General features: G+C 37.4%; 1 protein-coding gene across 1 annotated transcript in view; it reads left to right on the top strand.

The window, feature by feature from the left end:
* HERC1 (HECT and RLD domain containing E3 ubiquitin protein ligase family member 1) overlaps positions 1-12,536 on the top strand; it is a 206,425-nt gene that overhangs the window by 158,632 nt on the left and 35,257 nt on the right. The window contains exons 45-53 of the mRNA XM_023510003.1: positions 367-419; positions 1,116-1,316; positions 2,297-2,471; positions 6,505-6,775; positions 6,901-7,114; positions 7,844-8,049; positions 9,657-9,784; positions 10,450-10,577; positions 11,371-11,571. Of these exons, the coding sequence (XP_023365771.1) occupies positions 367-419; positions 1,116-1,316; positions 2,297-2,471; positions 6,505-6,775; positions 6,901-7,114; positions 7,844-8,049; positions 9,657-9,784; positions 10,450-10,577; positions 11,371-11,571 (1,577 nt within the window). The remainder of the gene's footprint in view (positions 1-366; positions 420-1,115; positions 1,317-2,296; positions 2,472-6,504; positions 6,776-6,900; positions 7,115-7,843; positions 8,050-9,656; positions 9,785-10,449; positions 10,578-11,370; positions 11,572-12,536) is intronic.

Below are 12,536 nucleotides of genomic sequence, written 5' to 3'. Positions count from 1 at the left end.
GGACAGCTTGAGGCTCTGTCTCAAAAAAAAAAAAAAAAAAATATTATCTCTTCACATCCTTAATTCCTAGGATGTAGGTTTATAAACTATTAAAATCTTTAAGGTTTATTGGAATCGAATTTGACTAAAAGAGTTATTGTAGGTGACCCAGAAATCTTCCTAGTAGTTTGGTAAAGTAGTCATTGATTTTCTAAGTGTGAGTAACCACATACCAGCAGTTTTTATTACATTAGACCATAACATGAAACACTTTTTTATTTTGTGCTGCTTTATTAATGACCTCTTAAAATGTTCTAATGACTTAATTTGCATTTTGGGTACTAACTGTTTCATATAAAAACACAATGTTCTTCATGTTTGGTGCAGGTACAAGGGACAAGCTCCAGATCTAATTGGCAAGCAGGACAGTGTATATGAAGGTAGTTGTTTGTTTTGAGAGCTTCTTTATTTTACATGTTTTTTATATATACCCTCTGCCTAACATCTGTTACTAAAATTCGCCTTTATGTGTATGTTTGGATTTATGTATATGTTAACTTAAATTTTCCCTAAAAAACTTGAGGTAGTTTGATAGCAACAGACCTAGTTTAAAAATCAAAGGAAAAGGAACTGGTTTAAAACACTAGCTTTGCTGTGGAATGTCCATTTCTGTTTGGCATGTATTTTTTTCAAAGTAGGGAAAGGATATGGTATATTTTGAATTTCTATTCTAATTATAGAAAATGAAAAATAAAAAACTGAAGTGAGCATCAGTTTTTCTGGAGCACTCATTTTCTTAAAATAACTCATTTCCTAATGATCATCAACAGAGATAATGAACAAGAACGTTTGTTGGCCCTATGGCAATGTATTTTATTGGTTGAAACCTCCATTATCATCTGTAACATTTCCTATTGCTTTCAATGCATTTGACTACATGGATTCCCCCACAAAGTTGAACCATGCCTTGGGAGTGCAGTTTGGTTGGCTTACCAAGAGATGGTGCCATAGTTCATTTTGTGGTCACAGGACTTTTAGTTTACTTCTATTTTAGATGGATTCTCACAATAACCATTGCCAGAAGAATTATCGCATGTTGGTATTCACATACAATCATTTATTTATTTAAATTTCAGAAGACTGGGACATGTTGGATGTTGATGAAGATGAAAAGCTAACAGGTGAAGAAGAATTTGAATTGCTTGCTGGACCACTTGGTTTAAATGACCGGCGCATTGTACCAGAACCAGTTCAGTTCCCTGATAGTGACCCACTAGGGGCATCAGTAGCAATGGTCACAGCCACTAACAGTATGGAAGAAACTCTGATGCAAATAGGTAAACTGAAATGCTGATTTGTATTTATTTTATAGAGTCTATATTAATTTGTTTATTAGATGGGTAAGTAATAATAATAAGGTAAAGGTAAATAATAAGAATCACAGTTCAACATTCTCCCAGCCCATCAAGTCTCTTTAGCCAGCTATTTTAACATTGTGAACATACAATGTGATATTAAGTTTAGACTTTTTTGTCTTTATGAAATATTGAAGGGATAAAAAGATTTCTAAAATATGTAAAGTTTTTTTTAACTTTGTATTAGGAGAATCCTGTATCTGACTCAAGACTATGTATAGTCTTTTGTAAATTTGGGTAAGATGGTAAATTTTTGTTACAAGGAATAAAGAATTGGTGCAATATTGGTGACTTAACCCATTATGTATATATACCTAAAGCATATTTTTAAAACTATGCCCTTCCTATATCTATTAATAGGAGTGATATATGACCAAAATGAAAAAAATAAAAAATGTATTTAATAGAAAATATCTCTTTTAGTCTTGGCAGCTGTAGCTCAGCGGCTAGGGTGCCAGCCATATACACCAGGGCTGGCGAGTTTGAACCCAGCCCGGCCTGCCAAACAACAACAGCAACTACAACCTCAAAAAATAGCCGGGCATTGTGGCAGGTGCCTGTAGTCCTGGCTACTTGGGAGGCTGAGGCAAGAGAATAGCTTAAGCCTAAGAGTTTGAGGTTGCTGTGAGCTGTGACATCATGGCACTCTACCAAGGGCAACAGCTAAGACTCTGTCTCAAAAAAAAAAAAAAAAAAAAAAAATTCCTTTAATACATTAAAACTTAGAAAGTTAGAAGTATCAACATTAGAAAGAAAATTACCCTAAGGAATTTTCTGTATAACAAGGTTCCAAATGAGCAAACACATTGATTTGCCATAGAGCTTATGTAAAATTGGAAAATTTTTGTAGTAGTCCAGATATTTTTTTTTTGTTGAAAACTAAACAAAATTGTGTCTTTCAGGTTGCCATGGCTCTGTAGAAAAGAGTTCCTCTGGGAGAATAACATTAGGAGAGCAGGCAGCTGCCCTCGCAAACCCTCATGACCGCGTGGTGGCTTTAAGGAGAGTGACTGCTGCTGCTCAAGTTCTTCTGGCCAGAACCATGGTCATGAGAGCACTGTCTCTTCTCTCAGTCAGGTAAGTACTACTTTGTGTCAAAGGGTGCTAAGTTAGCTTCTAGTATATGCAATTGGATAGGATTCTGGTTTGTTTGTTTGCAGATTAATATGAGAGTACAAAGGATTTGGTTACATTGTTTGCATTTGTTAGGTAAAGCTCAAGTTGTAGTTGAGCCCTTCATCCAGAAAGTGTGCTGTATTGTGCCCATTAGGTGAGAGCTTACCAGTCATTCAGTTAATATGTGACTGTTTGTGGTAGAAAATAATAATAATGGGGTAAAAGGCATGCATTTTATTTTGTTACCTGAAATTAGAAACTAAGGCTATTGATCCTGTTGGTACTGGGTAACAACAAAAGATCAAAAAGACCTGACCTACCAACTGTGCAGCCAAGTCTGCCTGCAAGTTCCATCCTGGGGACTTTTGCTTTGTTTATACTGTGGGAGTGTAACATAAAAAAAGAGAACCAAGGCTCGGCACCTGTGGCTCAAGTGGCTAAGGCACCAGCCACATACACCTAAGGTGGTGGGTTCGAATCCAGCCTGGGCCCGCCAAACAATGATGGCTGTAACCAAAAAATAGCCAGGCATTGTGGCGGATGCCTGTGGTCCCAGCTACTTGGGAGGCTGAGGCAGGAGAATCGCTTGAGCCCAGGAGTTGGAGGTTGCTGTGAGCTGTGATGGCACAGCACTCTACCCAGGGGGAGAACTTGAGGCTCTGTCTCAAAAAAAAGAGAACCAAGAATACCTAAAACACAGTCATTTAAGAAATAATGGGCTCAATGCCTATAGCTCAAGCAGCTAAGGCACCAGCCACATACATGAGAGCTGGTGAGTTCAAATCCATCCCAGGCCTGCCAAACAACAATGATAACTACAACCAAAAACTAGCTGGGCATTGTGGTGGGCACCTGTAGTCCCAGCTACTTGGGAGGCTGAGGCAAGAGAATCGCTTAAGTCTAGAAGTTAGAGGTTGCTGTGAGCTGTGACACCACGGTACTCTACCCAGGGCCACAAGCTTGAGGCTATGTCTCAAAAAAACAAACAAAAGGAATAATGAAGATGGAATATTTAATGGCAAATGAATGAAGATAGAAGATGCTTAAAGATAAACCCAAAATAAAATTTAGATAAGACTTTGTGGTATTGGCTCAAGGATAGGCATATAGGATAGTGGAAAAGAACAGAGTTCAGAAGCTGTCTCGCACATACACATAAACAGTTGATTATGGCAGTGGTTTACTGCAGAGCAATGGGGAAAAGATAGTCTTTTCTATAACTAGGGCAGGGTCAGATGGTTTATCTGCATTGATAAAAGAGGAATCTTAGTCCCAATCTCACACCATATAAAACAAATAATTCCAAAGTGGCTCTTAGATCTAAATGTGAAAGGTAAATCAATAAAGTTTCTAGAAGGTAACTAAAAGAATTTATTCTTGACCTTGGGGCAGGCAGATATTTCTTAGGTAAGTCACAAAAGGCATCTACCATAAGAGGATTGATAAATTGGACATTAAGATAGAAAACCTGTTTAGCAGAAGTTATTTAATAAGACGTAAAAAAGTAAGCCACACAGTGGGAGAAGATATTAGCAATGCCTTTAAATAACAGAATATATAAAGAATTTCTATAAATCAGTAAGGAAAAGACAACTCAAAAATGGACAAATTGCTTCACAAAAGAGGATTTCCAAATAGCTGATAAACATGAAGAGGTGTTCAACCTTATTAGTCTTCAAAGAAATAAAATTTAAAACCCAATGAAATACTACTATGCTCCCACCAGAGTGGCAAGAATTTAAAAGGCTGTTGGGGGAGGGGGGCAGGGAGCACAAGGTTGTGAAGCTCTTGAAACTTTCATACATTGCTAGTAAGAAAATAAATTAGTACAGCTTTTGGAAAACTGTTTGATAGTACCAGCTAAAGCTGAACATATTCTGTGACCCAGAGATCCCCTTCTGGGTATATATCTAACATACATGCTATGTTCTGTGCCTCAAAGGCATCTACAAGAGTGTTCATAGCAGTATTATTTATAATAACTGCATGTTAGAAGCCACTTGATTGTCATCTACATGGATAAATGAATTATAGATTTTATTTTTATATGTCAGTGAAAATTAATAAACTGCTCTAATGCAATGAGATGGATGAATCTTACAATGTTGAGCAAAAGAGGCCAGATACTTTATTATTCTAAAGTATGTTTAAAAACAAGCCAATTTTTGGCTTTAGAAGTCAGATTAGTGGTTACTTTTGAAGACATAGTGACTAAGAAAAGCCCAGGCAATCCTCGAGTTACAAAGAACTGACTTACGTATGTTATGCCCAGGAGTCTCTCAAAGACTATACCACCAGACAAGTCAAATTTAAAGAGGAGGAGTCCTTTTACTGAAGAGCTGGCCAGCAACTGTCACAGTGTCCCAACATGGGGTTTCTGAGAGCAGGCCCGAGTGCTTAAGGGGTGGGGTTTTCAAGGCTTGGTCTGCATCCTGGTTGGCAGGTACATTAGGGTGGGTTAGCAAGCATTGTACAGAAGCAGAATTTTGCTGTTAGTTATACATCTTTGTTTCAGTACTTTCTCCACCTGGTATTTCTTAAAGGTCAGTTGGGGACAGTTTCTCAGGGTCAGTTTCTTCTCAGTCTGTTTCTCAGGGGAGTTAGTCAAGCAAGAAGTCAGTGAGTACTTTCCCATTTATCTTGGGAATGAACTAGACTTAATCCATTTTGTTGAAGGCTTACGGCCCAGAAATTTGCCAGGAGTTAACTGGTATTTTTCTACTTTAGCCTAGGCCTAACACATAAAACTCACACTTAAAAATGGAGGCTACTTTTTTTTTAAAAAGTAATTTTTAAAATTAATTTTAATTTTTCTTTTATCTTTTTTAATTTTGAGACAGTCTCAAGCTTTCACCCTGGGTAGAGTGCCATGGCATTATAGCTCACAGCAACCTCTAACTCTTGGGCTCAAGTGATCCTCTTGCCTCAGTTTTTCTATTTTTTTTTTAATTTTTTTTTTTTTTTTTTTTGCAGTTTTTGGCCAGGGCTGGGTTTGAACCTGCCACCTCTGGCATATGGAGCTGGCACCCTACTCTGTTGAGCCACGGGCACCGCCAGTTTTTCTATTTTTAATAGAGACCGGGGTCTCGCTTTTGCTTAGGTTGGTCTCAAACTCCTGAGCTCAAGCAATCCACCCACCTTGGCCTCCTAGAGTGCTAGGATTACAGGCATGAGCCACCGCACTAGGCCTATTTTTTTTTTCTTTTGAGACAAAGTTTTATTTTGTCGCCCTTGGTAGAGTGCCATGGTGTCATAGTTCCCAGCAACTTCAAACTCTTGAGCTTAAGTGATCCCCTTGTCTCAGCCTCCCAAGTATCTGGGACTATAGGCACCTGCCACAACACCTGTCTAGTTTTTTCTATTTTTAGTATAGATTGGGGGGGGGGTCTCACTCTTGCTCAGGCTGGTCTTGAACTCCTGAGCTCAAGCAGTTCGCTCCCCCCTTGGCTTCCCAGAATGTTGGGATTATAGGTGTGAGCCACCACACCTAGCCTCAAATGAAGGCTATTAAGTCCCCAAATTGCAAACATCTGACTAGTATTTGACTTGTAGTTACAAATGGAGGCTATTGTAGGTAATAGGTAAATGTAACTGTTTCAACTTACATACAAATTCAACTTAACAACAAACCTACAGAACCTATCTCATTTGTAACCTGGAGACTACCTATATTGTTAATATTGATCTGGAGGGTGATTGCATGGGTTAGTTCAATCATGAAAATTCATGGTTTGTGAATATTCCCATATGTTTTACTTTGGTAATTCAGTTATACTTCAAGTATATGCCAATATTTATTAAAATGAGAGAAAATTTAAGTAACAGTTTACAGTTCACATAGTATTTTTGGCATCTCTTAGGACACGTATGACTAAGTGATAGTACAGCTTATATTTCCTTATGGTTGTTGATGCTATGGGTATGTGGGGCTCCAAATGGTCTCTTAAAAAATCTATTTTCTTTATCCATCTGAAGTATTTTCTTTTACTATCAGTGGTTCCAGTTGTAGCCTGGCTGCTGGTCTTGAGTCGCTGGGGCTAACAGATATCCGAACACTGGTTCGATTAATGTGCTTGGCTGCAGCAGGTAGAGCTGGCCTCTCCACCAGCCCATCTGCCATGGCAAGTACGTCAGAACGCTCCCGAGGCGGGCATAGCAAGGCCAACAAGCCAATCTCTTGCCTGGCCTACCTGAGTACAGCAGTGGGATGTCTGGCATCAAATACTCCTAGTGCTGCAAAACTGCTGGTACAATTGTGTACACAGGTAAGTAGTTTCAGTGCTTTTCCTGTTGCATCACTTATTTCTCAGTGATTCTTGAAAAGCCTTCTGAAATTAAATATTTTTGTTCCGAAATTATAAAAATAAATTTGTTCCCTTTGCTTCTTCAGAACTTGATTTCTGCTGCAACAGGTGTAAATCTAACCACAGTTGATGATCCAATTCAGCGAAAGTTTTTACCCAGCTTTCTCCGAGGAATTGCTGAAGAGAATAAGCTAGTAACCTCCCCAAATTTTGTTGTAACTCAGGCCCTTGTAGCTTTACTAGCAGACAAAGGGGCCAAACTAAGACCTAACTATGATAAATCAGAAGTTGAAAAGAAAGGTAGGTTTTCTACTACTTAAATAGACAATCTTCTAATTAGATTGATTGTTTTTAAAAAAATTTTTGTATTGTATGTGATAAATTACATAGCATGTCATCATTTAAGTTCACTGTGTATAGAAACAAATGCTAGAAAATGCATGAAATTAGTTTAAAGATTATGATTTGAGTCACTACAAATAATAACCCTGGTAGGTTTCTTTAATAAGATTTAGATAAAGGTAATGTTATTTTTCTTTGTTTTAAGATAATAACACTTTGAAAGGACTGCATAATCACTACTGTCTTTCTCTTTATCTGGATCCTTTGGCCAAGAGAAATAAGCTTTAAGATGCATCAGCCCAGTTCTTTGGGTGTTAAGATCACATTTGAGTAACAAAAGCCTCTTCTCAAGGGAATGCTGCCTCTACTCTGGCCTTAAAATTATTTCTGCTGCATTCCAATCTACTATGGCCTTAGAGCAAAGACTCTTGATGTATAAGAAAATATACATTTGCAGTGAATTAAATTTATTATAGAATTTAATGTGAGATAAATGCTTTATGCCTATATACATAGCTTAGTGAAACAATTGCTTGAAAAAGTACTAATTCTTAAGAGATAAGGGTTAATCCATTTTTGTTTGTTCACCACCAACAACTCTCACCTGGGCATCATTTCGTTGTTTTGTTTAAGCAGGTTTAATTGCCCAATTGTATGCCCATCCTTCCTATGATCCTTCTGCTGTAGGCCCTCTGGAGCTGGCTAATGCCCTGGCAGCCTGCTGCCTCTCCTCCAGGCTGTCCTCACAGCATAGACAATGGGCTGCTCAACAACTTGTGCGCACTCTTGCTGCACACGACCGTGACAACCAAACAACTCTACAAACACTTGCTGATATGGGAGGAGATCTCAGAAAATGCTCCTTTATCAAGTTGGAAGCTCATCAGAACAGAGTATGTATTTTGAGTGGGAGTGGCCAATTGAGTGGCCAATTTTTTTGAGAGGGAGTCTCACTGTGTCACCCTCTGTGGAGAGCTGTGGCGTCACAGCTCACAGCAACCTCCAACTCCTGGGCTTAAGAAATTTTCTTGCCTCAGCCTTCCAAGTAGCTGGGACTACAAGAGCCCACCACAATGCCTGGCTATTTTTTGGTTGCAGTTATTTAGCTGGCGCAGGCTGGGTTTGAACCCACCACCCTCGGTGTATGTGGCTGGTGCCATAATCACTGTGCTGTGGGCACTGAGCCGAGTGTAAAATACATGAATCATCTTACGTAAGATGAAATAGTGTCTGCCATTCTCAAAGTTTAGTGCTCACATATGTGTGCTGCCTCTCTTTCCCTCTTTCTCTCTTATACATACACACATATGTAATTACAAAGATTTTCCTGTAGTTATCTTACTTTCTAAAATTGATGTAATAGTATACAAATGCGAGAATCAGATGGAGATGAGTAGAAAACGAAAAGAATAGCTTTGAAGAAGATGAAGTCTTATGCATTTGGCTCTCTGTATATGTGGGTTCTGCATCTGTGGATTTAACTAACCTCAGATCAAAAATATTTGGGGGAAAAAACCCCAACAATACAATAGTAAAAATAGAGTATAAGACTAATATTTACATAGCATTTAGTATTGGGTATTATAAGTAATCTCCAGGTGATTTAAAGTATATGGGAGAATGTGTGTAGTTTATATGCAAATACTGCAATATTTTGCATAGGGTACTTGATCATCTGCAGATTTTGGTATTTTGGTGTATGTGTGTGGAGGAACGTGATACCAACTGCCTACAGATGCTGAGGGACAGCTATATGTGAAAGAGAAAAAGAAAGCGGCCTTATTATTTTAATTTAACCTACTGGGCCCCTGAACAATGACTAGAGCATTAAGGAAATGAAGACTGAACTGTATTATTTAAGCAGTTTTACAACTACTTCTTAATCTGTGTTATTTATTTTATAGAACATAAATATGTTAAAGTACTTATACTTTATTGAATTAAATAAAACATAATTAGTCAGAATTTTGATAGATCTCAGATAATTCAAATGAGTTTGAGAATAGTATTTTAAAGGTACACTTCAAATAGGTAAATATTTTTAAGCCATTTACTAAAAAAAAGTGACCATGCATATTGCATTATGGCATGGATACTTTCTTTTGCAGTTTCTTTCTTTCTTTTTTTTTTGACACAGAGTGTCATTTGTCACCCTTGGTAGAGTGCTATGGTGTCACATCTCATAGTAACCTTCAACTCTTGGGCTTGATTCTCTTGCCTCAGCTTCCCAAGTAGCTGGGACTACAAGCGCCCACCACAATGCCCGGCTATTTTTTCATTGTTGCAATTCTCACTGCTGTTTTTAGCTGGCCGGGGCTGGTTTTGAACCCACCACCCTTGGTATATGGGGCTGGCGCCCTACCCACTGAGCCACAGGAGCTGCCCTCTTTTGCAGTTTCATGGTAGATTTTTTTTTAATATGGTAGAACTTTCCCAAATGATAAAATCATTTGAATGAAAACTCAAATATTGCTTGATTTATCTGTTTCAACTTTTCTAGGTAATGACATGTGTTTGGTGTAATAAAAAAGGTCTCTTGGCTACAAGTGGCAATGATGGCACCATCCGGGTATGGAATGTTACCAAGAAGCAATATTCACTGCAACAGACCTGTGTGTTCAACAGACTGTAAGTGCTAACATCACTTGTATAACATTTAAAATAACAGAATCCTAATCATGCCTCATTTTGGTTGTGTTGATGTAATCAAATTATCTAAGATTTAAGAAACCTTTTTCTTACATTAGTATTACTTTAACATTTCAGGATATAACAATTCAGAAAATATAATTTTTGTTATATCTAGACTTACTCAGAATTAAATCATGTTCTACTAATAAATAAATGTTCCATTATATATAATAGTAGGCTAATTTGTCATCAGTTTTCAAGGATTGCTTAGGAATTAGAGTAATTCTATTACTTTTATATCAGGATATAGTATTTTTTATAGTTTTATAGCCAGCTGTAACTACTTCTTTTCTGAGGACTTTCCTAGTGATTGGGCAAATAAGAATCAATGTGCTCTGAATAACAACCATGTATAAACTCATACAAAATCTGAATGTCATTGTTGACAAATCATGTACTACATTAAATTTGTACTACTACAAATCATGTACTAAGCATCACTATTTTAATCTAATTCTTCATTTTTAATAATGATGACAAACACTAGCAATGTGTAATTGTCAAATATGTACTGTCGTCTATTTGAAACATTTTAAAATTTGAGGTTTAGTTTACCTTTGGGTGACAGGATTAGAATTCCATCCATATCTGTTATATTCTAGGGAAGGGGATGCTGAGGAAAGCCTGGGTTCACCCAGTGATCCAAGTTTCTCACCTGTTTCCTGGAGTATCAGTGGCAAATATCTAGCTGGGGCTTTGGAAAAGATGGTGAATATCTGGCAAGTTAATGGTAAGATTCATGTAAATGCTCATAAACTGTCGAAGGTTTTTTAATCCTTTCTCTTAGTCTTCTGCATCCAAACATTGGCTTCTCTTCACCTAAAATTTATAAGCTGTTCAACAACTATGCAAATGTGGTTTCAGTTAGAGAGGAAATCCTCATTTCCTGACTTTTCTAGAAGAGTGTAAATTAACCTAGTAGTTGTAAACTAAAATTCTCTTCATGTATCAGTTAAGCGTTCAGAGTAGATTTTGAGGAGACATAGCTGTCACTGAACTTTAAGCTGTGTATTCTTTTGAATTGCTTGAAGTATTTCTACTAATTATATTTGTTTCATAAGTACACATTCTCATTAGTTTTTATTACATCTCTCTGGAGAGTAAAAATCATTTTTGCAGTATTGGGCTTATTAATTTTTTTTTTATACTTACATATTTGAGGAATAGTTGTTCTGTTTCACATTGAGGAATAGCTGTAGCCCAGACTATAGGTAATTTTGTTATGTTAATTTGGTTTTCTAATCTTTAGGAAAGGACTTAAATGTTTGACATTTGTACACTGAATATTTTCCTTTATTCTCTCTTTTGTAAAACTACCAATTTTGTCCTGTAAGCCTATTAATTTGATAATCATATAGAATATAAATGAAGGATCCAGCCTTCACAGTCTTATTCATAGTAGGCTGTTATGAAATTGGAGACTGCATTGAGTATTATTAAAATTAAGCAATGTAAGTAGTATTTTCTCATTTTTTCCCCCTATGAGTTAAGTAACAACTATTTAACATTTTCTCCCTCTTTAGGAGGAAAGGGATTAGTAGATATTCAGCCTCATTGGGTATCTGCCCTGGCTTGGCCAGAAGAGGGTCCAGCTGCTGCCTGGTCAGGAGAGTCTCCAGAATTATTGTTGGTAGGACGGATGGATGGATCTCTAGGACTGATTGAAGTTGTTGATGTATCTACCATGCACCGTCGAGAATTGGAGCATTGCTATAGAAAGGATGGTAAATGACTATATTTGTGTCTGGTTGAGGTTTTCCCTCTGAGTAGACTTAGTTTTTTGGCACTTGCTTTTAAAAATGCTGAACTGGAGCGGTGCCTGTGGCTCAATGATAGGACTCTAGCCTCATATACCGAGGGTGGTGGGTTCAAACCCGGACCTGCCAAACTGCAACAAAAATAGGCCGGGGTTGTGATGGGCACCTGTAGTCCCAGCAACTCAGGAGACTGAGGCAAGAGAATTGCCTAAGCCCAGGAGATGGAAGTTGCCGTGAACTGTGACACCACCGCACTCTACCAAGGGTGATTAAAAAAAAAAATGCTGAACTGAATATTACTTTTGACTTGTTTCTTAAACTTTCCAGTTGGCATTTCATTTTAATTAGCTATTAAATCAAAAGATAATACTCTACCAATCTCCACCACACATCACTGCCAAAATGGTATTATAACATGGTATGGTACTATGTCATGGTATGGTACCGTGTTATAATGCATGGTTGATATTATATTACTCATTCAATTCATCCTTTGTGTAAATGACTTAACATTTATAGAAGACTCCCAATCTTTCTTGAAAGTTAGGACTGTCCAAGAGGAGAAAAGGTAATGATCAAGTAATCATTAATAGAGATAAAATTGTTAACAAATGAGTAAAATTGAGGAAATGAGGAAGAGGAAAGGGGAGAATTTCTGGTCTGACAAGAGATGTAGGAAGTATGCTTTCATTTACTTCTCACTGAGTATCTTTGAATATGTATGCCTCTTACAAAGTAGTTTCTGCTGGCTGTTTGCAGGGGGGAGGATAATTCAAAGATCATAGTGTATAGAGCTCAAGAAAAAAACCAAGATCATAGTGTCTACTTATATGGCACTGTATTAGCAGAATAGATGAGGCTTTTTTTTAATTTAAAAAATAAATAATATCTTCATAAAAAGTAGATAATATGGCTCGGCGCCTGTGGCTCAA

Source organism: Otolemur garnettii, unplaced genomic scaffold (genome assembly GCF_000181295.1).
Source record: "Otolemur garnettii isolate 467f Iridium unplaced genomic scaffold, OtoGar3 scaffold00011, whole genome shotgun sequence".
Taxonomy (NCBI): domain Eukaryota; kingdom Metazoa; phylum Chordata; class Mammalia; order Primates; family Galagidae; genus Otolemur; species Otolemur garnettii.
The sequence above is the reverse complement of the archived record's forward strand: the minus strand, read 5'-3'. Positions and strand labels throughout refer to the sequence as shown.